Source organism: Pseudophryne corroboree, chromosome 1 (genome assembly GCF_028390025.1).
Source record: "Pseudophryne corroboree isolate aPseCor3 chromosome 1, aPseCor3.hap2, whole genome shotgun sequence".
In the NCBI taxonomy this organism is placed as follows: Eukaryota; Metazoa; Chordata; class Amphibia; order Anura; family Myobatrachidae; genus Pseudophryne; species Pseudophryne corroboree.
This window is the reverse complement of record NC_086444.1, coordinates 455,359,070-455,386,170: the sequence shown is the minus strand read 5'-3', so window position 1 is coordinate 455,386,170 and position 27,101 is coordinate 455,359,070. Positions and strand designations below refer to the sequence as shown.

The 27,101-nt window shown below is 48.2% G+C and overlaps 2 protein-coding genes across 7 annotated transcripts in view; one reads left to right on the top strand and one right to left on the bottom strand.

Annotated features, from left to right (window-relative positions):
* The window catches only part of TINF2 (TERF1 interacting nuclear factor 2), a 49,201-nt gene extending 47,509 nt beyond the window's left edge, over window positions 1-1,692 (top strand). For all 3 annotated transcript variants that reach the window (XM_063913659.1, XM_063913661.1, XM_063913660.1), the window contains one exon: window positions 1,503-1,692. In XM_063913659.1, coding sequence (XP_063769729.1) covers window positions 1,503-1,513 — 11 coding nt within the window. In that variant the 3' untranslated portion in view covers window positions 1,514-1,692. The remainder of the gene's footprint in view (window positions 1-1,502) is intronic.
* Window positions 1,680-27,101, bottom strand: part of GMPR2 (guanosine monophosphate reductase 2) — a 75,696-nt gene continuing 50,274 nt past the window's right edge. For all 4 annotated transcript variants that reach the window (XM_063913656.1, XM_063913657.1, XM_063913655.1 and 1 more), the window contains 2 exons: window positions 2,263-2,422; window positions 1,680-2,151 (listed from right to left, as the gene is read on the bottom strand). In XM_063913656.1, the coding sequence (XP_063769726.1) occupies window positions 1,965-2,151; window positions 2,263-2,422 (347 nt within the window). In that variant the 3' untranslated portion in view covers window positions 1,680-1,964. The remainder of the gene's footprint in view (window positions 2,152-2,262; window positions 2,423-27,101) is intronic.

The window sequence follows — 27,101 nt, the reverse complement described above, 5'->3', positions numbered from 1 at the left end:
CATAAGAGCAAATAGGATTTTAAATTACCTACCCGTAAATCCTTTTCTCGTAGTCCGTAGGGCAGAGATTTTCAAACTGTTACAACTCGCGGCACACTGAACAAGATTTAAATATTGCCAAGGCACATTCAAATATAATGGTGATGCATGGTGCAGTTGCGTGTCCTAGGATGTCATGTCGCAGCTTCTCCATAGGTAACGACTGAGCCACATCTGAGGGGTATGGGTCGGTGGGTAGACACAACTTAGGTCGACAGTCATTAGGTCGACCATGGAAGGTCGACATGCATTAGGTTGATGGGGACAATAGGTCGACATGTACTAGGTTGACAGGTCAAAAAGTCGACATGGTTTTTGTAAAAAAAAAAAATTGGCGTTTTCTTCGTAAAGTGACGGGAACCCTAGTTAGTGCACCATGTCCCCTCGCATGCTCCGGGCAAGGTGCCTTGCTCGGCACAGGTTACCGTTACAATCGTAGTCCACGTAGATTGTTAATTATGAAAAAAATCATATCGACCTAGTCGACCTAAAGCATGTCGACCTAATGACTGTCGACCAAAGCTATGTCGACATAACGACCGTATCCCCATCTGAGAAAGCCAGAATAGCCCACCACTGCCCGAGCCCAAACTTAGAACTGGCTCTGCAACCACTAAACCCACCAGTATTGATCGTTCCAGGGCCTCAGTAGTGGCAAAACACTGACGGGCCTGGCTGGGCTTCTATGTCGGCACACCTGGAGACTTCTCAGGGCACACTAGTGTGCCATGGCACATTGGTTGAAAAACACTGCCGTAGGGGATACTGGGCGCCCGCCCGGTGCTTCGTTCTTCCTGCACTGTTACTTAGTTAAGTAATATTGTTTGGTTCAGCTGTTGCTGTTACTGTTTACAAATTTTGGTTAGCATGGCTTTCCTCTTGTGATGGTTGTGATGGTTCAAATCTCACCACTTTCCTTTTTCTATATCCTTCTCTCAAAGTATGTCCGTCCCCACGGGCACAGTTTCCTAGACTGATTCTGGTCAGAGGGGCATAGAGGAAGGGACCAGCACACCTATTCAAACTTCTATAGTGCCCAAGCTCCTAGTGGATCAGTCTATACCCCATGGTACTAAATGGATTCCCAGTATCCTCTATGGACTACGAGAAAAGGGATTTACCGGTAGGTAATTAAAATCCTATTTTTGTTCCCCTCCAGGAAAGATTGTCCTTCTCTATCTATGTACAATCACCTGTAACGTATTAAAGGGTTTGACAGGCAAATTTTGTCTTCACAGGCTATGCAGCTAAGTCCATTGTCCTTTGTTTCAGACAAACTATACATGTGAATGTTCCCATTAATCTACCTACACATTCAAAACTTCTGCTATACCACAAATGATGTATTAATACTTTGTATATTAGTAGATGTTCTTATATAGTCTACTGTGTTTGAAGCTATGTGTCATTGCATCAGAATGTTACCCGTGACGGGACAATACTTTTTTGTTTTTCCTTTTCAGAAGTGTTTTAGCACAAAATCTGGTTGATTCTAATTTAAAAGTTGTGCTGAAGACCTTGCATTTATGAAGGCTGGCTTTGAGGAGATGAGATTGGAGTGTGAGTAACTCTGGAAGGCAGGAGGAACTATATAAAGTAGTACACAAGGAATAAGTATTTCCTTACACAATAAAATACACTTTATAATTAAAACGTTTATTGAAAATAATTCAGCGACTACATGCAGTTTTATACTACCTTAATATTTTGCAGTAGAGACTGGCCCTTGCACAGGAATGCTACAAGAAACTGATGTTGCCATTCACTTGAAGGATATGGAAGTGTAGGTCAGGAGGTAGACCCTGAGCGGAATGGTGTAAGTGTGTAAGCCATTGCATGCAGAGGTGGCACTAAGAAATAAATTAATACATATTGGATTGGTAAAGTTTGCTTAAATTAAAAATCACTTAAGGGAGGCATTGTTGTCAAGGGTTGCTGAACACAGGGTTGAGTTGCTGGGTCACCCTGATGAAAGTTGTTCTACGGCTCAGCTCCTTCAGCTTGGAGGCTCCTACATACGTGCAGGTAGAACGAATTCCTCCAAGTATGTCTTTGATTGTGTCTTCCACGTCACCCCGGAATGGGACCTCCACTGTTTTTCCCTCAGATGCCCTAATAGAGAGAAGTAGAAGTCAGGTGGTTGTTCATGAGACAGACATTTGGCTAGGAGAAGATTTAGAAATGGTCAAATTAGTAAAGAGATGCCATGTGGCTCATAGTCACCTATACTCCGCTACACCTCCTGCATGTTTCTTCATTGCTATTTCTGAACTCATACCATAGAACATTTTATATTTCTTGCCATTTTTCTCAATGGTTTCTCCTCCAGATTGTGTATGTCCAGACAACATTCCGCCTAGCATGACAAAATCTGCTCCAGCGCCTGCAATGAAAAACAGTCTTGTTTTTTTTCCTCTTCGCCAGGATTTAACATCAAAAGAATTTTGATTTCCCACACACTTATCTTATCTACATATTTTTCTTGTTTCTTCAAGTTGATAGATTTGTAATGTATTTACTTCAAACAAGTCTTATTCATAAAATATAACATGCTTGTGTGTTAAACTCCTAAACTGGAATATACTGTTTTTGCAATGCAAAACAAAATCAGCATTGAACTTTGGAATGCAAACTTTCTCTAGGATCCATAAGGGATATTGGGGAATCTAGTACGATGGGGTATAGATGGGGTCCAAAGGAGTGCACTTTAAATTTCTTCAACTGAGTGTGCTGGCTCCTCCCCTCTATGTCCCCTCCCACAGGCAATTTAGAAAAAAGTGCCCTCAGGAGATGATCTCTGAGCTACAGAGTTTTTTCTTCAATTTCGTTTTTATGTTTGTTATTTTCGGTATGCTGTTTGGGCAACAGCATACCTGCACCGTGGGAGTTGGGGGGTGGTCACCGGCCTCACGAGGTGCAGGGCCGCTTCCCCGCTGTGTTGTCACAGCTGCAACACGCCACACACCCCGAACGCTGCCTGAAGGAGACATCGGTGGTGAGAACACACCGGGGTCCCCGGTTCACTTGCGGCTGACCACGGGCGCGGCATATGGGACCCTCCCGGGGGGGGTCCTGCTAAGATCCCCCGTGTAGACTAGCACAAAAACACTAACACTTGTTGTGATGTTTAAGCAAAATGGAGACTTTGCCAGTATAATCTATCACTGTAACTCCAGCACCATTGGAGGGGGCAGAGCTATATCAGAGTGGGACCCGAGGCGTTTTGGCACCTTCCTCTGCTTACTGCAGCCATTCTCAGCACACACAGCGCTTCCTGATTTCTCAGCCACGTTGGATATCTGGTGCAGGGTGTAGAAAAGGGGGAGAGTCGCTTGTGTACACTATCTGGGTCCTCTCTAGGACAGAAGGCCTAATTCAGACCTGGTCGCCCGCAGGCTATTTTTTGCACTGCTGCGACCAGGTAATTGCCGCCTTCAGGGTGAGGGGGTAAGGGCTTTGCAGAGGTGCAATGGACTGTGCAGTGAGCTGCACAAACAAAAGTTTGTGCAGATTTCTGCACAGCTCAGGACTTAATCAAATGCAGCGATGATCAGGGCCGGCGGTCAAGATCCCTCCTCTGCAACGGCTGGGCATGCCTGCATTTTTCACAACACTCCCAGAAAACGGTGAGTTGCCGCCCAGGAATGCCTCCTGCCTGTCAATCTTCTTGCGATCACTTTTGTCAATGAAACAGTCGTTCTCCGGCGACACCCATCGCCTGGCAGTAACGCGCCTGCGCATTGCGGGTCACATGCATGTGCAGTTCAGACTCGTTCGCACGGCTGTGAGAAAATGCAGCGTGCGAACGGATCTGAATGATTCCAGAATTTGTTAGTGTTTACTGGAATATAGTTAGCCGACAGCCTCACTGGGGTTGTACAGCTAGGGCTGTGCTGGTGTCCTCCTCTCTCTGTGTCTCCTCTCACATACAGTAGGACAGGCTTACAATATAACTGTCTATGTGTATGTTATTGTGCTTACTGTGAAACATGGGTAAACACAAGCTGTGTGTCACGACAGGGTGTTTTTGTGAATCCATGGAACTCCGGCTAACTGAAGTAGATATTCCCGTAAGGAGGAAACTGGGTGGACGAAGATTGTCACGTTCAATAAAGTATATGAAAAGAAACTGACAGACTAACGTGCAGTGGAAATAGGCAATTTAGAGTCCATACAACGGAATGGTAGTGGATACTGGGGATTCGGTTGAAAAACTGCAACGAACAGTAAGCAAATGGGTTTTGTAATGTGGCTGAAAGACTGAAGATTTGTGAGCACTGGATGTTAGGAAAACTTGGCTGAAGAACTGAAGGAATGCAAACTTTGGTTTTAAACTGAAGGAATGCAAACTTTTGGTGGTTTAAAAGACGAGGCTGAAGAAGTGCAGACTTTGGTTGTTTGAAAGACTAGGTTGAAGAACACAGGAAATGCAGACTTTGGTTGTTTGAAAGGCGAGGTTGAAGAAATGCAGACTTTGGTTATTTGAAAGACGAGGCTGAAGAACACAGGAAAAGCTGGCAGCCCTCCACGGGACTCTGGATGATGCGGCGGTACAGTTTGCTGATCGGTTAACTGCTAACAGCGTACCGGGGAGCTGGCGGATATCTCGCAGCGGGGACAGCGGAATTAGGACCAGTACACTTGAATAGAGGGCTAGGGTTCTGACTAGCAGCAATGAAGCACTGGTGGAAAGTGCAAACACCTGAACCTAAAGCTCAGGTTGTTAAAGCAACATGATTGGCTGGTTACTTACCCATAGCCCAGTGGAAAGGTATATTGGTCTCCAACATGGCCGCCTCCTGTTTTGCAGACATACACAGGGGCGCTGCAGCCAGACTGGCCCCAAAGAATGCCAGCCTCCCAGAAGCAGCATCATCCCCACCGCATCCTCCTACCGCCCAGCAGCACTAAAAGCAGCCGTACGGGTAGCGCTCGAACTCCGGGCCCGGCGGTGAGTAGCCGGCGCATGACAGTACCCACCTCCTTGAGGGTGGACTCCGGACTCCTTCGAGCCTTACCTGGATTCATGGCATGGAAACTTTGAAGCAGTCTTGGGGCATGAATGTCCTCAGCACAGACCCAAGACCTCTCTTCCGGACCATACCCTTTCCAATCGAGAAGGTACTGAAGACGTCCGTATCGACGACGGGAGTCTAAAATTTATTTAACCTCAAATTCATCACCTCGCAAAGTTTGAATTCTAGGAGGTTTGGGCAATGCAGCACGGAATTGGTTGAGAATTAAGGGTTTAAGAAGAGATGTGTGGAAGGCATTGGGGATTCTGAGAGAGCATGGCAGTTTTTAACTTTGTATGCCACAGGGTTAAGAACTTCTATTATGTGAAAAGGACCAATAAATTTTGGGGTAAACTTGGACGGAACTTTGAACTTAAGATTGCGCATAGAAACCCAAAATTGGTCCCCCACCTTGTAGTTGGGAACTGCCTTCCGTTTCCTGTCTGCAAAAGATTTGTATCGCTTGGGAGTTTTAATCAAAGATTTGCGCACTTGTCTCCAAATTCTAGATAATTGCTTGAGAGCTTGGTCCGCTGCTGGAACTTCCTGAGCCGGAAGAGGTTGAAAATCCGGAACTCGGGGATGAAAACCAAAATTAGTGTAGAATGGTGTGGATTCCGATGAGGAATGAAAGAGATTGTGAGCGAACTCTGCCAGGGGAAGAAAATCTAGCCAATCATCTTGTGATAAAGACATGTACAGACGTAGAAAAGTTTACAAGTCCTGATTTACTCTCTGTTTGACCATCCGTTTGAGGATGATAGGCGGAGGAAAAGTTCAACTTGATATTCAATGAAGAACAAAGGAATTTTCCAAAACTTAGTGACAAATTGCGATCCACGATCGGAAACTATTTCCTGAGGAAGGCCATGCAGTCTGAAGATCTCAGAAATGAATAGTTTAGCCAGTAATGGAGCAGATGGAAGTCCTGTTAATGGTATAAAACGTGCCATCTTTGAAAAGCGATCCACCACCACCCAGTTGTATTCTGCCCCTTAGATGGAGGTAATTTGGTCACAAAATCCATCGAAATATGAGTCCAGGGCTGCATGGGTATGGCTAATGGGTGTAGTAAGCCTGGAGGCGATCCTTTGGGAATGTTATGTTGGGCACATTTAGGGCAAGCGGCTATAAACTCTTGAACATCCGTTTTTAGATGTGGCTACCAGTAGGATCATTGGATAAATTTAAGGGTCTTTTCAGGACCCCAGGATGACCCATAAAAGAAGAGTGAGCCCAAGAGAGGAGTCTTTTCCGAAGATTAGGAGCAACAAAAGTTCTACCAGGTGGAGGTGTTGGAACAGGAGAAATTTGGGTTGATAAGGACGCTGGATTTACTATAGCCTGTCTTTCTGCTTGGTTGTTTGCTTCAGAAGGGATCGAAAAAGGGCATCCGCTTTATTTTGTGAAACTGGCCGGTAGGTGAGTTTGAAATTAAGTTAGTTAAGACATTGGGTGGGTTGAAGATGCAGAAGATTCTTATGGTCGGTATATACTATGATGGGATACTGGGCATCCTCCAAGAGATACCTCCATTCTTCAAATGCCAATTTGATGGCGAGCAATTCTTGATCGCCGATGCCATAATTCCGCCCTGCAGGTAGAAATCGTCGAGAAAAATATCCACATGGATGGACTTTCTTCTCCTAAAACCTGTGATAACACCGCCCCAACTGCTTCCAATGATGCGTCCACCTCCACTTGGAATGGTTGACTCAAATCAGGTTGGTGAATGGGTGCAGATGTGAAGGCATGTTTTAAGACTGAGAAGGCTTCGGTTGCTTCAAGGGTCCAATTCGAGGGGTTAGCCCCCCTACGTGTCAGGGTTGTAATAGGTGCCATAATTGAGGAATCATTTTTAATACATTTTCTGTAAAAATTAGCAAAACCAAGGAAATGCTGAATTCCTTTAAGAGTAGAAGGAACCGACCAGTCTCCAATGGCTTAAACTTTAGTGGGATCCATTTGTAATTCTGAACCTGAAATAATATAGCCAAGAAACGGAATAGATGGTACCTCGAATGTGCATTTTTTTTCTAGTTTACTATATAACCGGTTTCTCCTCCATCGGGTCAATACCTCCATAATTTGGACACGATGGGATTCTAGATCTTTCGAGAATATCAGGATATCATCCAAGTAAACTACTAGACAATTGTAAAGCAAATCCCAAAAGAGTTCGTTCACATAGCTCTGAAACACGGCAGGGGCATTACACAAACCGAATGGCATCACAAGGTACTCGTAATGTCCATCCCAAGTATTAAAGGGCGTCTTCCACTCATCCCCTGAACGAATGCGGATTAAATTATAGGCTCCTCGTAGATCTACTTTTGTGGAGACCGAGGCCCCCTTCACCCTAGCGAACAATTCTGGAATTAACGTGAGTGGGTATTGATTTTTGATGGCGATTTCATTGAGACCGCGGTAGTCAATGCACGGACGCAGAATCCCACTTCTGCGGGAGACGAAGAAGGTCTAATAAACCCTTTGGATAAATTCTCTTGAATATAGTCCGTCATGGCCTGTGTCTCAGGAAGGGACAAAGGGTAAATTCGACCCCTGGGAGGTGTTTTACCCGGTACTAAGTCAATTGGACAATCCCATTCACGGTGAGGTGGCAGAGAGTCAGCTCCTTGCTTACTGAAGACATCTGTGAAGGGTTGGTAAACTGTGGGAAACTTAGTGGTATGAACGGTGCAGAGAGGTTTAACAGAAACTAAGCAATCTTGAAAACAGGGCTCTCCCCAGGAAAGGATCTCCATGGTTCGCCATCTGATTTGCGGATTATGTCTCTGTAACCAGGGTAGGCCGAGAATAGCATCATGAGAGACTTTGGGAATCACGAGAAAGGAGATGAATTCTGAATGTAGGACGCCCACCTTCATTTTGAGGGGCACAGTACGATGAGTGATTACACCATCGGAAATTCGACTCCCATCCACCGCCATGACAGAAACGGCGGGCTCTAAAGGCACTGTCTGAATTTCCGATTGCATAACTAAGGCTGAAGTAATTAAGTTCTCCGCTGCCCTGGAGTCGAGTAGTGCTGAAGTAGAAACTAAAGAATGCAGAACTTCTAAACAAACGGATAAAGTTGGTTCCTTCCTAAAACGTGATTCAATGGTAACTCCTAGCTTAACCTCTCTTGAATAAGCTAGGAGCGAGAGTTTTCCGGCTGGAGTGTGAAAGATTTCACGAAGTGATCAGAAGAACCACAGTACATGCAGAGGTTTCTCTGCCGGCGACGAGTGCGTTCCTCCTCTGTAAGCCGAGAGCAACTGATCTGCATTGGCTCTTTATTTGACAGGGAAGGTTGAGTCTGAGAATAATCCTGCCGAGGTCTTGGACGAAAGCGAGGATTGGGACGTTCAGACTTAGATTTTTCTAAACAACGCTCCCTATACCGAAGCTCAAGTTTGTTGCAAATGGAGATCAGGTCATCCAGTTTCGTTGGCACATCCCAAATAGTCAAATCGTCCTTGATCTTGTCTGAAAGCCCGTTCCAGAAGGCAGCCACCAACGCCTCCTCATTCCAATTTAACTCAGAAGACAAGGTATGAAATTGGATTACATACTGACTGGACAGGACGTGACCCTTGACGTAGACTAAGAATCTCTAAGGAAGCCGAGGTGGTTCTACCCGGCTCATCAAAGATCTTACGAAAGGAAGAGACAAATTCTGTGTAGTTTAAAAGAATTGGATCGTCTCTCTCCCAAAGAGGAGACGCCCATACCAAGGCTTGGCCGGACAGAAGAGAAATAATATAAGCTGTCTTAATCCGTGCTGTTGGGAAACTGGCAGACTGAAGCTCAAACTGGATCTCACACTGGTTCAGGAACCCTCTGCAGAGCTTTGGGGATCCATCGAACTTGCTGGGAGGGGGTAGCTGTAAACGAGATAGCGGAGTCGACACAGGAGAAGCTGTCGCCGGAGGGGGAGTTGCCGGAGCCTGTGGTGTCATAATAGCTGTATGGAGGGCATTCCACCGATTGGATATGGTTTGCATGAATTGGACTATTTGCGTTTGTATTGACTCTTGCTTATTTAGGCGAGAGAGAATATTGGGGGTCATTCCGAGTTGATCGCTCGCTGCCGATTTTCGCAGCGATCAGATGAAAAAACTGCATTTATGCGCATTCGTATGGGCCGCAATGCACACGCGCGTCATACGGGTACAAAGCCCGTTGTGGTTGTGCACAGGTTCTAGCAAAGTTTTTCTTCGCACTGACGGCCACAAGAAGATTGACAGGAAGGGGGCGTTTCTGGGTGTCAACTGACCGTTTTCAGGGAGTGTTTGTAAAACGCAGGCTTGTCTGAAAAAACGCAGGCATGGCTGGGCGTTTGCTTGGCAGGTGTATGACGTCAAATCCGGATACGAATAGGCTGAAGTGATCGCAAGCGCTGAGTAGGTTCAGAGCTACTCTGAAACTGCACAAACTGTTTTTCAGAGTTCGGCTGCCCAAGCGTTTGCACTTCTGCTAAAACTAGCCAGCGAACGATCAACTCGGAATGACCCCCATTGGCCATAGCATCACCTCCAGAAGATTGGTTACCTGACAGATCCATGTGGCCAGTGCTTACTGTCACGACAAGGTGTTTTTGTGAATCCGTGGAACTCAGGCTAGCTGAATCAGTAGATGTTCCCGTAAGGAGGAAACTGGGTGGACGAAGATACTTTCAATAAAGTATATGAAAAGAAACGATCAGACAGACTAGCTTGCAGTGGAAATAGGCAATTTAGAGTCCATACAACGGAATGGTAGTGGATACTGGGGATTCGGTTGAAAAACTGCAGCAAACAGTAAGCAAATGGGTTTTGTAACGTGGCTGAAAGACTGAAGATTTGTGAGCACTGGATGTTAGGAAAACGTGGCTGAAGAACTGAAGGAATGCAGACTTTGGTTGTGTGAAAGACGAGGCTGAAGAAATGCAGACTGGTTGAAGAACTGAAGAAATGCAGACTTTGGTTGTTTGAAAGACGAGGCTGAAGAACACAGGAAAAGCTGGTTGCTGTTGCAGATTTAGCTGCTAGGGCAGATGCAGCACCAACTCCTCCCCTCAGGCAGGTCCACAGAAGCGTGGGTTCCCTGCTCTAGGCTGATACAGATGAGGATATACAGGAGTATGGTGATAACTTGGATACCATTAGTGAGGATCCCGATTCTGCTCAGGGTATTTAACTCCTAATTCTGGCTATACAGGACGTGGTAAAGCTCCCTCTAGAGGACGATGCATCACAGAAGTCGTTTTTCTTTATACAAAACAAGCCTAATGTCACCTTCCCTGACTACAGCGTTAGATGACCTATTCAAACTGGCCTGGAAAAATCCAGACAAAAAAATTCCAAGTGTCCAAAAAATTTTTGCGCACTTTCCCATTTGCTCCTGAAGGTAGGAAAATTTGGGAGGAACCCCCCCAGTGGTTGATGTGTCAGTCTCTCGCCTGTCCAAAAGGCAGTGTTGCCTGCCCCGGGCTCCTTTAACATGAAGGATCCTGGGGATATAAAAATAGAGACTACATTCATATCTATTTACATGGCAGCAGGTGTATCACAAAGGCCGGTCATTGCGGGTTGCTGGATGACCCATGCCATTCATTCCTGGGCCACTCAAATTCAGGGGGACCTCTCGGGGGATCTGCCCTTGGTCACTATGGTGACCCTCCTAAAACACATTCAGGACACGACACGTGTCCTCTGTGATTCGTTCAAGGAGATAGGGAACATTAATGCTAAGACTTCTGCTACGGCAGTGTCGGTGCGCAGGGCCTTGTGGTTGCGTCAGTGGATTGCGGACGCAGAATCCAAACCTAGTGTGGAATCCCTCCCCTTTTCTGGGGAATGGCTCTTTGGTGTTGAATTAGATACCTGGATTTCCAAGGTTACGGCTGGGAAATACATGCTTCTTCCCTCTGGGGCACCGCCGGCGAGACGCTCCTACCCGGGGCTGTCTGCCCAGTCCTTTTGGTCTCGCAGATTTCGATCTAAGGCCAGAGGTGCCTCCAATGCGACTAGAGGCACCAGAGGTAAGTCCAGAAAGCCTGCAAGCACCAGCTCTCAGGATCAGACTGCCAGTTCTGCTTCCGCTAAGGCCTCTACATGACTCTGCCCACCCACCCCGAGGGGATCTCGAGGTGGAAGCTCGACCGTCACTTCAGCCACGTCTGGGAGACTTCCTACCAGGATACCTGGGTCAGAAATCTCATTTCCCAGAGCTACAAGCTGGAGTTCAACAATTCTCCTCCCCACCGATTTTTCAAATCAAGCTTTACCAGCTTTGGAGGATATGCAAGTTACGTTGCAACAGGCCATCCAAAAATTGGTCCAGTCCCACGTCATTGTTCCAGTACCAATACTGCAACGCGGCAACAGGTTTTTTCTCCAACCTGTTTGTGGTGCCGAAACCGGACGGTTCGGTAAGACCCATTTTGAATCTAAAATCCTTGAATCCTTACTTGAAGGTGTTCAAATTCAAAATGGAATCCCTGCGAGCAGGGATTGCGGGCCTTGAAGAACAGGAATTCATGGTCTCATTGGACATCAAGGATGCATACCTCCATATTCCGATTTGGTCGCCTCATGAGGCGTACCTGCAGTTTGCCCTGCTGGACGATCACTTCCAATTCCAGGCGCTGCCCTTCGGCTTGTCCACAGCTCAGAGGGTATTCACGAAGGTGATGGCGGAGATGATGTTCCAACTGCAGGTCCAGGGGGTCAATGTTGTCCCTTACCTGGACGATCTTCTGATAAAGGCACGATCCAGGGAGCTTTTATTGCTCCATATCAACCGTACAACTTCTGTCACACCATGGGTGGATCCTCAACTTACAGAAGTCCCACCAGGAGCAGACTCAGCGGCTCATGTTGCTGGATACTGTGGCCCAGAAGGTGTTCCTACCAGAGGACAAGGCGAGAACACTTCAGGAGATGGTCCACATCCATCCATCTTTGCGTAAGATTGTTGGGAAAGATGGTCGCCTCATACGAGGCGATCCAATATGGGAGGATCCATGCCAGAACTTTTCGGTTAGATCTCCTGAGCAAGTGGTCCAGATCACATCTACAGATGCACCGGATGATTCGGCTGTCATCTAAGGCCAGGATTTCCCTCCTGTGGTGGCTGCAGTCCTCCAATCTACTGGATGGCCGGAGTTTCGGGATTCAGGATTGGACCCTCCTCACGACAGATGCGAGTCTAAGAGGATGGGGAGCTATCAACCAAGGGAAGGGGCACAGCTCCAGGGCAGGTGGTCAGCCCACGAAAGCCTCCTTCTGATCAACATTCTGGAACTTCGGGCGATCTACAATGCTCTGCTTCAGGCCTCTCCTCTGCTCAGGGATCACGCGATCCAGGAACAGTCAGTCAACGCCACGGCAGTCGCATATATCAATCGACAAGGAGGGACAAACGCAGAGCCTTCATAGCTACTCCACTGGGTGGAAAGAAATGCAAGAGCTCTGTTGGCAATATTCATTCCGGGTGTGGACAACTGGGAAGCGGACTTCCTGAGTCATTATGATCTCCACCCGGGGGAGAGGGGTCTCCACCAGCAGGTATTCCAGCAAGTCATCAACCAGTGGGGCTGCCCGCAGATAGACATGATGGCTTCTCATCTCAACAAGAAACTTACCTGGTATTGCTTGCGAACCAGGGACCCTTTGGACGAGGGCAGTGGATGCACTGGCGTCGCCTTGGCCTTACCAGCTGGTCTACCTGTTTCCTCCGATTCCATTGCTCCCAAGGATGATAAAACGAATCAGGGTGTCTAGGCAACTCTGACTGCCCCGGATTGGCCTCGGAGGGCATGGTACGTGGATTTTCTGGACATGTCAGTCGAAGACCCTTGGCCTCCTGCCACTAAGAAGCAATCTTCAACAAGGACCGTTCATCTACCCGGACTTACGGCGACTTCATTTGATGGCATGGCGTATGAGCGGAACATCCTAGCTCTCAAGGGCCTTTCCAAAAAGGTTTTTGATACCATGGTTCAGGCAAGAAAACCGGTGACTTCAAAACACGATCATCATATCTGGAGGAGATATGTCTCTTGGTGCGAGGAGTGCACGTATCCACCTGCTGAGTTCCACTTGGGACGTTTCATACGTTTCCTGTAGGCTGGAGTGGCTAAAGGCTTACGTCTGGGTTCAATTAAGGTCCAGATTTCACCCCTCTCCATGTTCTTCTAGAAGAAATTGGCAGTGTTACCAGAAGCTCCTTTTGTGCCGCCTATGGCACCCTGGGATCTGAATGTAGTGTTGGATTCTCTACAGTCCTCCTGGTTTGAACCTCTGACGGTAGAAGATAAGTACCTCACGTGGAAAACGGTGATGTTACTGGCCCTGGCTACTGCTCGATGTGTCTCAGAATTGGGAGCCTTGTCGTGTAAAAGTCCATACTTGGTCTTTTATGAGGACAGAGCAGAGCTCCGGATTAGGCAGCAGTTCCTGCCGAAGGTTGTCTGTGTTTCACTTGAATCAGTCTATTGTGATTCCGTCCAATTCTGGCGCTTCTGCTTCTCCGGAGGCATTGGATGCTGTGCGAGCCTTGAAGATCTATGTCAAGAGAACGGCTCAGATCAGAAAGACCGATTCTTTGTTTGTGCTCTATGATGCACAGAATAAGGGTTGTCCTGCTTCAAAGCAGTCCATTGCTCGTTGGATTAGGCTTACTATTCAACAGGCCTATGTGTCGGCAGCCTTACATGTGCCTGAGTCTCTGAAGGCCCACTCTACGAGATCAGTGGGCTCTTCCAGGGCGGCTGCCTGTGGAGTCTCGGCCTTACAACTGTGCGGAGCTGCTACCTGGTCGGGGAAGAACACTTTTTTTTGTGAAGTTCTACAAGTTTGATACCCTGGCCAAAGAGGATACTCAGTTTGGGTAGGTGGTGCTGCAGTAGTCTCCGTTCGTTCCTTCAAGTTCTTGAAGCTTAGGGACGTCCCCATCGTACTAGATACCCCAATATTCCTTATGGATGCTAGTAAAAACAGGATTTTGGTACTCACCGTTAAATCCGTTTCTCCTAGTCCGTAGAGGATGCTGGGGACTCCAAAAGGACCATGGGGTATAGACGGGATCCGCAGGAGCTTGGGCACACTAAAAAGACTTAAAACTGGGTGTGAACTGGCTCCTCCCTCTATGCCCCTCCTCCAGACCTCAGTTATAGGAACTGTGCCCAGGAGAGACGGACAGTACAAGGAAAGATTTTTGTTTTAACTAAGGGCTACCAAACTACCAGCCCACACCATAAACATACCGTACAACCGGAATAACCCCAAACCAGATAACAGTATGCATAAAACTCCAGCAACCAGCTGCAACAAACCAATACACAACTCGTGTACAAACTAACTTAACCAGTAAGAAAACACACTGCAAGTAATAGTCCGCACTGGGACGGGCGCCCAGCATCCTCTACGGACTAGGAGAAAAGGATTTAACGGTGAGTACCAAAATCCTGTTTTCTCTTACGTCCTAGAGGATGCTGGGGACTCCAAAAGGACCATGGGGATTGTACCAAAGCTTCAGAACGGGCGGGAGAGTGCGGACGACTCTGCAGCACCAACTGAGCAAACGCCAGGTCCTCATCGGCCAGGGTATCAAACTTCTAGAACTTAGCAAAAATGTTCGAACCCGACCAAGTAGCTGCTCGGCAAAGCTGTAGCGCCGAGACACCTCGGGCAGCCGCCCAAGATGAGCCCACTTTCCTGGTAGAATGGGCTTTAACCGATTTCGGCACCGGCAGTCCTATCGAAGAATGAGCCTGCTGGATCGTACTACAAATCCAGCGTGCAATAATCTGTTTTGAAGCGTGATGACCAATCTTGTTCGCCGCATACAAAACAAACAACGCTTCAGTTTTCCTAGTAACAGCTGTCCTAGATACATATACTTTTAACGCTCTTACAACATCCAGAGATTTTGGAATCGCCACCTCTTCCGAAGCTACCGGAACCACAATAGGTTGGTTAATGTGAAATGAAGAAACCACCTTCGGTAGAAATTGTTGACGAGTCCTCAATTCCGCCCTATCCGAATGAAAAATAAAGTACGGGCTCTTATGAGATAAAGCTGCCAATTCCGACACTCGCCTGGCAGATGCCAGCGCCAAAAGCATAATGACCTTCCAAGTGAGAAATTTCAACTCAACCTTACGCAAAGGTTCAAACCAGGAAGACATGAGAAACCGTAAGACGACATTGAGGTCCCATGGAGCTACAGGAGGTACAAACGGCGGATTGATATGCATTACACCCTTCACAAAGGTCTGAACCTCTGGGAGGGCAGCTAACTCTTTTTGAAAGAAAATAGACAAAGCCGAAATTTGCACTTTGATGGAACCCAATTTCAGGCCTGCATCTACGCCCGCCTGTAAAAAGTGGAGAAAACGACCCAAGTGAAAATCCTCCGCAGGAGCCTTTTTAAGCTCACACCAGGAAACATACTTCCTCCAGATACGGTGATAGTGTTTCGCCGTAACCTCTTTCCTAGCCTTAATGAGAGTTGGAATGACCTCCCTGGGAATAACCTTACGAGCTAAGCTCTGGCGCTCAACCTCCATGCCGTCAAACGCAGCCGCGGTAAGTCTGGAAACACGCATGGACCCTGCAACAACAGATCCTCTCTTAGAGGAAGTGGCCAAGGATCTTCCACCAGCAAGTCCTGAAGATCCGGGTACCAGGCCCTTCTTGGCCAGTCTGGAACGACGAGAATCGCCTGAACCCTTGCTCGACGAATGATCTCCAGCACCTTTGGAATGAGACGAAGTGGAGGGAACACATACACCGACTGGAAGACCCACGGAGACACCAGGGCGTCCACTGCAGTGGCTTGTGGGTCCCTTGACCTGGAACAATACCTCGGGAGCTTCTTGTTGAGCCGAGACGCCATCTTGTCTATCAACGGAATTCCCCAGCGTCTTGTCACTTCTGCAAATACCTCTTGGTGCAGAGCCCACTCTCCCAGATGGAGGTCGTGTCTGCTGAGGAAATCCGCTTCCCAGTAGTACACCCCCTGTAGGAAAACTGCTGACAGTGCGCTGACGTGTTGTTCCGCCCAGCGAAGGATCTTTGTGGCCTCCGCCATTGCCGCTCTGTTCCTCATTCCGCTTTGCCGGTTTATATGGGCCACCGCTGTGATGTTGTCTGACTGTACCAGGACCGGTCGATCCTGAAGAAGACTTCTTGCTTGGAGCAGGCCGTTGTAAATGGCTCTTAACTCGAGAATATTTATGTGGAGACAGGCTTCCTGGAGCGACCATTTTCCCTGGAAATTTCTTCCTTGGGTGACTGCGCCCCAGCCCCGGAGACTTGCATCTGTCGTCAGAAGTACCCAATCCTGGATACCGAATTGGCGTCCCCCCAGGAGAGAAATTCTGGCTCTGGGAGATAGACTTATCTTCCGGTGAATGTGTAGATGAGATCCGGACCATTTGCTCAGCAAGTCCCACTGAAACACGCGGGCGTGAAATCTGCCAAATGGAATGGCTTCGAACGCCGCAACCATCTTCCCCAGAACCTGAGTACAATAATGGATTGACACACTCGTCGGCTTCAGAAGTTCTCTGACCATCGTCTGCAGTTCCCGAGCCTTTTCTTCTGGAAGGAATACCTTCTGTAACTCCGTGTCCAGAATCATGCCCAGAAAAGAAAGCCGAGTGGTCTGAATCAACTGGGATTTCGGCAAATTGAGCACCCAACCGTGCTGTCGCAGAACAGACAGTGACAACTCTACACTTCTCAGCAACCGTTCCTTGGACCTCGCCTTTATCAGGAGATCGTCAAAGAACGGGATAATTGAAACCCCTTGTTTGCGAAGAAGAACCATCATTTCTGCCATGACCTTGGGTGAAAATCCTCGGAGCCGTGGAAAGCCCAAACGGCAACGTCTGAAATTGGTAATGAGAATCCTGTATCGCAAACCTGAGGAAAGCCTGATGTGGAGGATATATCGGCACATGTAAGTAGGCATCCTTTATGTCGACTGCCGCCATAAAATCCCCCCCCCCTCCAGGCTGGCAATCACCGCTCGAAGGGATTCCATCTTGAACTTGAAGACTTTCAAGTATGGATTGAGGGATTTTAGATTTAGAATTGGTCTGACCGAACCGTCCGGTTTCGGTACCACAAAGAGGCTCGAGTAGAACCCCTCCCCCCGCTGGGACGGAGGGACGGGAACAATGACCTTCTGTAGACACAATTTTTGAATCGCCGCCCGGACCACCTCCCTGTCCGGAAGAACCACTGGTAATGCCGAAATGAAGAACCGGTGAGGGGGCATCTCCTGAAACTCCAGTTTGTATCCTTGAGACACGATTTCTAACACCCAAGGATCCAGGTCTGATTGAATCCAGACCTGGCTGAATACCTGAAGACGGCCCCCCACCTGTCCGGACTCCCCCAGTGAAGCCCCAGCTTCATGCGGTGGACTTGGTAGCAGCCGGGGAGGACTTCTGGTCCTGTGCGCCTGAGGCTGCAGGAAGTTTTCTTCCCCGTCCTCTACCCTTTGAGGCGAGGAAAGACGAACCTTTCCCACGCCTGTATTTATTGTGACGAAAGGACTGCATTTGTTGATGTGGTGCCTTTTTCTGTTGTGTGGGAACATAAGGAAGAAAAGAGGACTTACCAGCGGTCGAGACTAGGTCCGCCAGGCCGTCCCCAAACAAGACAGTACCTTTAAAGGGTAGAGCTTCCATAGACCTCTTGGAGTCGGCATCAGCATTCCATTGATGGATCCACAAGGCCCTCCTGGCAGATATCGACATGGCATTGGTCCTTGATCCCAAGAGACAGACGTCCCTTGCCGCGTCCTTTAGGTAATCCGCAGCGTCCTTAATATAACCGAGAGTTAGAAAGACATTATCTTTATCAAGAGTATCCATGTCACTAGCTAAATTCTCAGCCCATTTAGCAATAGCACTACTCACCCATACCGACTTCACAGCAGGTCTGAGCAATGCACCCGTATTAGCGAAAATGGACTTCAGACACGTCTCCAACTTGCGATCCGCCGGATCCTTGAGAGCTGCCGTGTCAGGAGACGGAAGCGCCACCTTCTTAGACAAACGGTATAGAGCTTTATCAACAGTTGGAGATGTCTCCCATTTTTCCCTGTCATCAGAGGGGAAAGGATACGCCATATAAATCCTCTTGGGAATCTGCCATTTCTTATCCGGCGACTCCCAAGCCATTTCACAAAGAGTATTCATTTCATGAGAGGGGGGAAACTTCACCTCAGGTTTCTTTCCCTTGAACAAGCAAATCCTTGTTTCCTGTACCGCAGGTTCATCAGAAATCTGCAAAACATCCTTTATAGCCACAATCATGTACTGAATACTCTTAACTAATCGTGGATGTAACGCAGCCTCAGTGAAATCGACCTCTGAATCAGAGTCCGTGGGGGAAATTTACTAAGCTCCCGATTTTGACCGAGATGCCGTTTTTTCAAAGTGTCATCTCGGTAATTTACTAAGCAATAATCACGGCAGTGATGAGGGCATTCGTAATTTTTTGCAAGTCCAAGAAAAAAATTACGAATGAATACACCATCGGTCAAAACGCGGCTGTTTAAGTATGAATCTCGGTAATTTACTAAGAAGTGCAAAGCAAAAAAAAAAAAAAACACTGCCGTGAAAAATTACAACTCGTAAAAAAGTGCTAAAAAAAAACAGACCTGCTTTTTTTTCCCGTGATTGGATAGGCATGCAGGGATCCATGAGATCCGTGCATGTATATCAGTGGGAAGGGGTGGGAAAGTTGTTATTTTATTAAAAAAAATTGCGTGGGGTCCCCCCTCCTAAGCATAACCAGCCTCGGGCTCTTTGAGCCGATCCTGGTTGCAGAAATATGGGGAAAAAATTGACAGGGGTTCCCCCATATTTAAGCAACCAGCATCGGGCTCTGCGCCTGGTCCTGGTTCCAAAAATACGGGGGACAAAAAGAGTAGGGGTCCCCCGTATTTTTAAAACCAGCACCGGGCTCCACTAGCTGGACAGATAATGCCACAGCCGGGGGTCACTTTGATATAGTGCCCTGCGGCCGTGGCATCAAAAATCCAACTAGTCACCCCTGGCCGGGGTACCCTGGGGGAGTGGGGACCCCTTCAATCAAGGGGTCCCCCCCCCCCAGCCACCCAAGGGCCAGGGGTGAAGCCCGAGGCTGTCCCCCCCCATCCAATGGGCTGCGGATGGGGAGGCTGATAGCCTTTTGTGATAATGAAAAGATTGTTTTTAGTAGCAGTACTACAAGGCCCAGCAAGCCTCCCCCGCATGCTGGTACTTGGAGAACCACAAGTACCAGCATGCGACGGAAAAACGGGCCCGCTGGTACCTGTAGTACTACTACTAAAAAAATACCCAAAAAAAGACAAGACACACACACCGTGAAAGTAAAGATTTATTACATACATGCACACAAACATACATACATACTTACCTTATGTTCACACGCAAGTCGGTCCTCTTCTCCAGTAGAATCCAAGGGGTACCTGTTGAATAAATTCTACTCACCAGATCGCGGGTCCCAGGGTCCTCGGGGCATCCATTTGTAATCCACGTACTTGCATAAAATAAGAAAACGGAAAGCCGAGCCACGAACTGAAAGGGGCCCCATGTTTTCACATGGGACTCCTTTCCCCGAATGCCAGAAACCCACTCTGACTGATGTCTAAGTGGGTTTCTTCAGCCAATCAGGGAGTGCTACGTTGTAGCACTCTCCTGATCGGCTGTGTGCTCCTGTACTGAGTGACAGGCGGCACACGGCAGTGTTACAATGTAGCGCCTATGCGCTCCATTGTAACCAATGGTGGGAACTTTCTGCCCTGCGGTTGACCTAAAGTGACGTCACCGCTGAGCAGAAAGTTCCCACCATTGGTTACAATGGAGCGCATAGGCGCTACATTGTAACACTGCCGTGTGCCGCCTGTCACTCAGTACAGGAGCACACAGCCGATCAGGAGAGTGCTACAACGTGGCACTCCCTGATTGGCTGAAGAAACCCACTTAGACATCAGTCAGAGTGGGTTTCTGGCAGTCGGGAAAAGGGGATCCATGTGCAAACATGGGTCCCCTTTTAGTGCGTGGCTCGGGTGTCCGTTTTGTTATTTTTTTCAAGTACGTGGATTACACCTGGATTCCCCGAGGACCCTGGACCCCTGGATCTCGTGAGTATAATTTCTTCAACAGGTACCCCTTGGATTCTACTGGAGAAGAGGACCGACCTGCGTGGGAACATAAGGTAAGTATGTATGTATGTGTGTATGTATGTAATAAAATTATACTTTCACGGTGTGTGTGTCTTGTGTTTTTTTGGGTATTTTTTTAGTAGTAGTACTACAGGTACCAGCGGGCCCGTTTTTCCGCCGCATGCTGGTACTTGTGGTTCTCCAAGTACCAGCATGCGGGGGAGGCTTGCTGGGACTTGTAGTACTGCTACTAAAAACAATATCTTTTCTTTTACAACAAAGGCTATCAGCCCCCCCATCCGCAGCCCATTGGATGGGGGGGGACAGCCTCGGGCTTCACCCCTGGCCCTTGGGTGGCTGGGGGGGGGAGACCCCTTGATTGAAGGGGTCCCCACTCCCCCAGGGTACCCCGGCCAGGGGTGACTAGTTGGATTTTTGATGCCACGGCCGCAGGGCACTATATAAAAGTGACCCCCGGCTGTGGCATTATCTGTCCAGCTAGTGGAGCCCGGTGCTGGTTTTAAAAATACGGGGGACCCCTACTCTTTTTGTCCCCCGTATTTTTGGAACCAGGACCAGGCGCAGAGCCCGATGCTGGTTGCTTAAATATGGGGGAACCCCTGTCATTTTTTTCCCCATATTTCTGCAACCAGGATCGGCTCAAAGAGCCCGAGGCTGGTTATGCTTAGGAGGGGGGACCCCACGCAATTTTTTTTTAAATATTTGACAGTGTTTAATTTAAAAAAAACAAAAAAAATGAACCCCAGCACGGATCACACAGATCCGGCCGAGATTCATTGTAAAAAAGTCGGCAGTGTTTTGCTAATCACTGCCGTAAAAATAGAAAAAAAACCACGAATGACATCGACATCGGAACAAAAGAAAAAATAAGATTTTACTTACCGATAAATCTATTTCTCGGAGTCCGTAGTGGATGCTGGGGTTCCTGAAAGGACCATGGGGAATAGCGGCTCCGCAGGAGACAGGGCACAAAAAGTAAAGCTTTTTCCGATCAGGTGGTGTGCACTGGCTCCTCCCCCTATGACCCTCCTCCAGACTCCAGTTAGGTACTGTGCCCGGACGAGCGTACACAATAAGGGAGGATTTTGAATCCCGGGTAAGACTCATACCAGCCACACCAATCACACCGTACAACTTGTGATCTAAACCCAGTTAACAGTATGATAACAGCGGAGCCTCTGAAAGATGGCTTCCTACAACAATAACCCGAATAAGTTAACAATAACTATGTACAATTTATGCAGATAATCCGCACTTGGGATGGGCGCCCAGCATCCACTACGGACTCCGAGAAATAGATTTATCGGTAAGTAAATTCTTATTTTCTCTATCGTCCTAGTGGATGCTGGGGTTCCTGAAAGGACCATGGGGATTATACCAAAGCTCCCAAACGGGCGGGAGAGTGCGGATGACTCTGCAGCACCGAATGAGAGAACTCCAGGTCCTCCTTAGCCAGAGTATCAAATTTGTAAAATTTTACAAACGTGTTCTCCCCTGACCACGTAGCTGCTCGGCAAAGTTGTAATGCCGAGACCCCTCGGGCAGCCGCCCAAGATGAGCCCACCTTCCTTGTGGAGTGGGCCTTTACAGATTTAGGCTGTGGCAGGCCTGCCACAGAATGTGCCAGTTGGATTGTGCTACAGATCCAACGAGCAATCGTCTGCTTAGACGCAGGAGCACCCATCTTGTTGGGTGCATACAATATAAACAACGAGTCAGATTTTCTGACTCCAGCTGTTCTTGCAATATATATTTTTAATGCTCTGACAACGTCCAGTAACTTGGAGTCCTCCAAGTCACTTGTAGCCGCAGGCACTACAATAGGCTGGTTCAGATGAAATGCTGACACCACCTTAGGGAGAAAATGCGGACGAGTCCGCAGTTCTGCCCTGTCCGAATGGAAAATCAGATATGGGCTTTTGTAAGATAAAGCTGCCAATTCTGACACTCTCCTGGCAGAAGCCAGGGCTAGAAGCATGGTCACTTTCCAAGTGAGATATTTCAAATCCACCTTATTTAGTGGTTCAAACCAATGAGATTTTAGAAAATCCAAAACTACATTGAGATCCCACGGTGCCACTGGAGGCACCACAGGAGGCTGTATATGCAGCACTCCCTTCACAAAGGTCTGGACTTCAGGGACTGAAGCCAATTCTTTTTGAAAGAAAATCGACAGGGCCGAAATTTGAACCTTAATAGATCCCAATTTGAGACCCATAGACAATCCTGATTGCAGGAAATGTAGGAATCGACCCAGTTGAAATTCCTCCGTCGGAGCACTCCGATCTTCGCACCACGCAACATATTTTCGCCAAATTCGGTGATAATGTTGCACGGTTACTTCTTTCCTTGCTTTAATCAAAGTAGGAATGACTTCTTCCGGCATGCCTTTTTCCATTAGGATCCGGCGTTCAACCGCCATGCCGTCAAACGCAGCCGCGGTAAGTCTTGAAACAGACAGGGACCCTGCTGAAGCAAGTCCCTCCTTAGAGGTAGAGGCCACGGATCTTCCGTGATCATCTCTTGAAGTTCCGGGTACCAAGTCCTTCTTGGCCAATCCGGAACCACTAGTATCGTTCTTACGCCTCTTTGCCGTATAATTCTCAATACTTTTGGTATGAGAGGCAGAGGAGGAAACACATACACCGACTGGTACACCCAAGGCGTTACCAGCGCGTCCACAGCTATTGCCTGCGGATCTCTTGACCTGGCGCAATACCTGTCCAGTTTTTTGTTGAGGCGAGACGCCATCATGTCCACCATTGGTCTTTCCCAACGGGTTACCAGCATGTGGAAGACTTCTGGATGAAGTCCCCACTCTCCCGGGTGAAGATCGTGTCTGCTGAGGAAGTCTGCTTCCCAGTTGTCCACTCCCGGGATGAACACTGCTGATAGCGCTATCACATGATTCTCTGCCCAGCGAAGAATCCTTGCAGCTTCTGCCATTGCACTCCTGCTTCTTGTGCCGCCCTGTCTGTTCACATGGGCGACTGCCGTGATGTTGTCCGACTGGATCAACACCGGTTTTCCCTGAAGCAGAGGTTCTGCCTGGCTTAGAGCATTGTATATTGCTCTTAGTTCCAGAATGTTTATGTGAAGAGACGTTTCCAGGCTCGTCCATACTCCCTGGAAGTTTCTTCCTTGTGTGACTGCTCCCCAGCCTCTCAGGCTGGCGTCCGTGGTCACCAGGATCCAATCCTGTATGCCGAATCTGCGGCCCTCCAATAGATGAGGACTCTGCAACCACCACAGAAGAGACACCCTTGTCCTTGGAGACAGGGTTATCCGTAGGTGCATCTGAAGATGCGACCCTGACCATTTGTCCAACAGATCCCTTTGGAAAATTCTTGCGTGGAATCTGCCGAATGGAATTGCTTCGTAAGAAGCTACCATTTTTCCCAGGACTCTTGTGCATTGATGTACAGACACCTTTCCTGGTTTTAGGAGGTTCCTGACAAGCTCGGATAACTCCTTGGCTTTTTCCTCCGGGAGAAAAACCTTTTTCTGAACCGTGTCCAGAATCATCCCTAGGAACAGCAGACGAGTTGTCGGCATTAACTGGGATTTTGGAATATTCAGAATCCACCCGTGCTGTTTTAGCACTTCTTGAGACAGTGCTAATCCCATCTCTAGCTGTTCTCTGGACCTCGCCCTTATTAGGAGATCGTCCAAGTATGGGATAATTAATACGCCTTTTCTTCGAAGAAGAATCATCATCTCGGCCATTACCTTTGTAAAGATCCGAGGTGCCGTGGACAATCCGAACGGCAGCGTCTGAAACTGATAGTGACAGTTTTGTACAACGAACCTGAGGTACCCCTGGTGTGAGGGGTAAATTGGAACGTGGAGATACGCATCCTTGATGTCCAAGGATACCATAAAGTCCCCCTCTTCCAGGTTCGCTATCACTGCTCTGAGTGACTCCATTTTGAACTTGAACTTCTTTATGTACAGGTTCAAGGACTTCAGATTTAGAATAGGCCTTACCGAGCCATCCGGCTTCGGTACCACAAAAAGAGTGGAATAATACCCCTTCCCTTGTTGTAGAAGAGGTACCTTGACTATCACCTGCTGAGAGTACAGCTTGTGAATGGCTTCCAAAACCGTCTCCCTTTCGGAGGGGGACGTTGGTAAAGCAGACTTCAGGAAACGGCGAGGTGGATCCGTCTCTAATTCCAACCTGTACCCTTGAGATATTATCTGCAGGATCCAGGGATCTACCTGCGAGTGAGCCCACTGCGCGCTGTAATTTTTGAGACGACCGCCCACCATCCCCGAGTCCGCTTGAGGAGCCCCAGCGTCATGCTGAGGCTTTTGTAGAAGCCGGGGAGGGCTTCTGTTCCTGGGAAGGAGCTGCGTGTTGCTGTCTCTTCCCTCGACCTTTGCCTCGTGGCAGATATGAATAGCCCTTTGCTCTCTTATTTTTAAAGGAACGAAAGGGCTGCGGTTGAAAAGTCGGTGCCTTTTTCTGTGGGGGAGTGACTTGAGGTAGAAAGGTGGATTTCCCGGCTGTAGCCGTGGCCACCAAATCTGATAGACCGACTCCAAATAACTCCTCCCCTTTATACGGCAAAACTTCCATATGCCGTTTTGAATCCGCATCACCTGACCACTGTCGCGTCCATAAAGCTCTTCTGGCCGAAATGGACATAGCACTTACCCGTGATGCCAGTGTGCAGATATCCCTCTGTGCATCACGCATATAAAGAAATGCATCCTTTATTTGTTCTAACGACAGTAAAATATTGTCCCTGTCCAGGGTATCAATATTTTCAATCAGGGACTCTGACCAAACTACCCCAGCACTGCCCATCCAGGCAGTCGCTACAGCTGGTCGTAGTATAACACCCGCATGTGTGTATATACTTTTTTGGATATTTTCCATCCTCCTATCTGATGGATCTTTAAGTGCGGCCGTCTCAGGAGAGGGTAACGCCACTTGTTTAGATAAGCGTGTTAGCGCCTTGTCCACCCTAGGAGGTGTTTCCCAGCGCTCCCTAACCTCTGGCGGGAAAGGGTATAATGCCAATAATTTCTTTGAAATTATCAGTTTTTTATCAGGGGCAACCCACGCTTCATTACACACGTCATTTAATTCTTCTGATTCAGGAAAAACTATAGGTAGTTTTTTCATACCCCACATAATACCCTGTTTAGTGGTACCTGTAGTATCAGCTAAATGTAACGCCTCCTTCATTGCCAAAATCATATAACGTGTGGCCCTACTGGAAAATACGGTTGATTCGTCACCGTCACCACTGGAGTCATCGCCTGTGTCTGGGTCTGTGTCGACCGACTGAGGCAAAGGGCGTTTCACAGCCCCTGACGGTGTTTGAGTCGCCTGGACAGGCACTAATTGATTGTCCGGCCGCCTCATGTCGTCAAACGACTGCTTTAGCGTGTTGACACTATCCCGTAGTTCCATAAATAAAGGCATCCATTCCGGTGTCGACTCCCTAGGGGGTGACATCCTCATATTTGGCAATTGCTCCGCCTCCACACCAATATCGTCCTCATACATGTCGACACACACGTACCGACACACAGCAGACACACAGGGAATGCTCCTAACGAAGACAGGACCCACTAGCCCTTTGGGGAGACAGAGGGAGAGTTTGCCAGCACACACCAAAAGCGCTATATATATATCAGGGATAGCCTTATAATAAGTGCTCCCTTATAGCTGCTTTGTTATATCAAATTATCGCCATAAATGTGCCCCCCCCCTCTCTGTTTTACCCTGTTTCTGTAGTGCAGTGCAGGGGAGAGACTTGGGAGCCGTCCTGACCAGCGGAACTGTGAGAGGAAATGGCGCCGTGTGCTGAGGAGATAGGCCCCGCCCCTTTTCTGGCGGGCTCGTCTCCCGCTATTTAGAGAAATTAGGCAGGGGTTAAATATCTCCATATAGCCTCTAGGGCTATATGTGAGGTATTTTTAGCCTTTATAGGTAATCATTTTGCCTCCCAGGGCGCCCCCCTCCCAGCGCCCTGCACCCTCAGTGACTGCCGTGTGAAGTGTGCTGAGAGGAAAATGGCGCACAGCTGCAGTGCTGTGCGCTACCTTTTGAAGACTGCAGGAGTCTTCAGCCGCCGATTCTGGACCTCTTCTGTCTTCAGCATCTGCAAGGGGGCCGGCGGCGTGGCTCCGGTGACCATCCAGGCTGTACCCGTGATCGTCCCTCTGGAGCTTGATGTCCAGTAGCCAAGAAGCCAATCCATCCTGCACGCAGGTGAGTTGACTCCTTCTCCCCTCAGTCCCTCGCTGCAGTGATCCTGTTGCCAGCAGGAATCACTGTAAAATAAAAAACCTAGCTAAACTTTTTCTAAGCAGCTCTTTAGGAGAGCCACCTAGATTGCACCCTTCTCGGCCGGGCACAAAAATCTAACTGGAGTCTGGAGGAGGGTCATAGGGGGAGGAGCCAGTGCACACCACCTGATCGGAAAAAGCTTTACTTTTTGTGCCCTGTCTCCTGCGGAGCCGCTATTCCCCATGGTCCTTTCAGGAACCCCAGCATCCACTAGGACGATAGAGAAAACCCGAATACGACAGCTTAGTAAATTAGTCGTAATCAATTCAAAAAGTTGCAGTTTTACACTTTCGATGTCATTCGTGATTGAACTTTGACCTGAAACGGGAAAATACGAATCTTAGTAAATTTACCCCCGTGTCTGTATCCGTATCCCTCACCTGAGTAAAAGGCCTCTTATGGGACCCGGATGGGGTCTGTACCTGAGATAAAGCCTCCTCCATGGACTTTTTCCACACCTGCGTCTGTGACTCAGACTTATCTAACCTCTTAGATAAAGAAGCTACATTGGAATTTATTGTATTAAGGAGTGCTAGTAA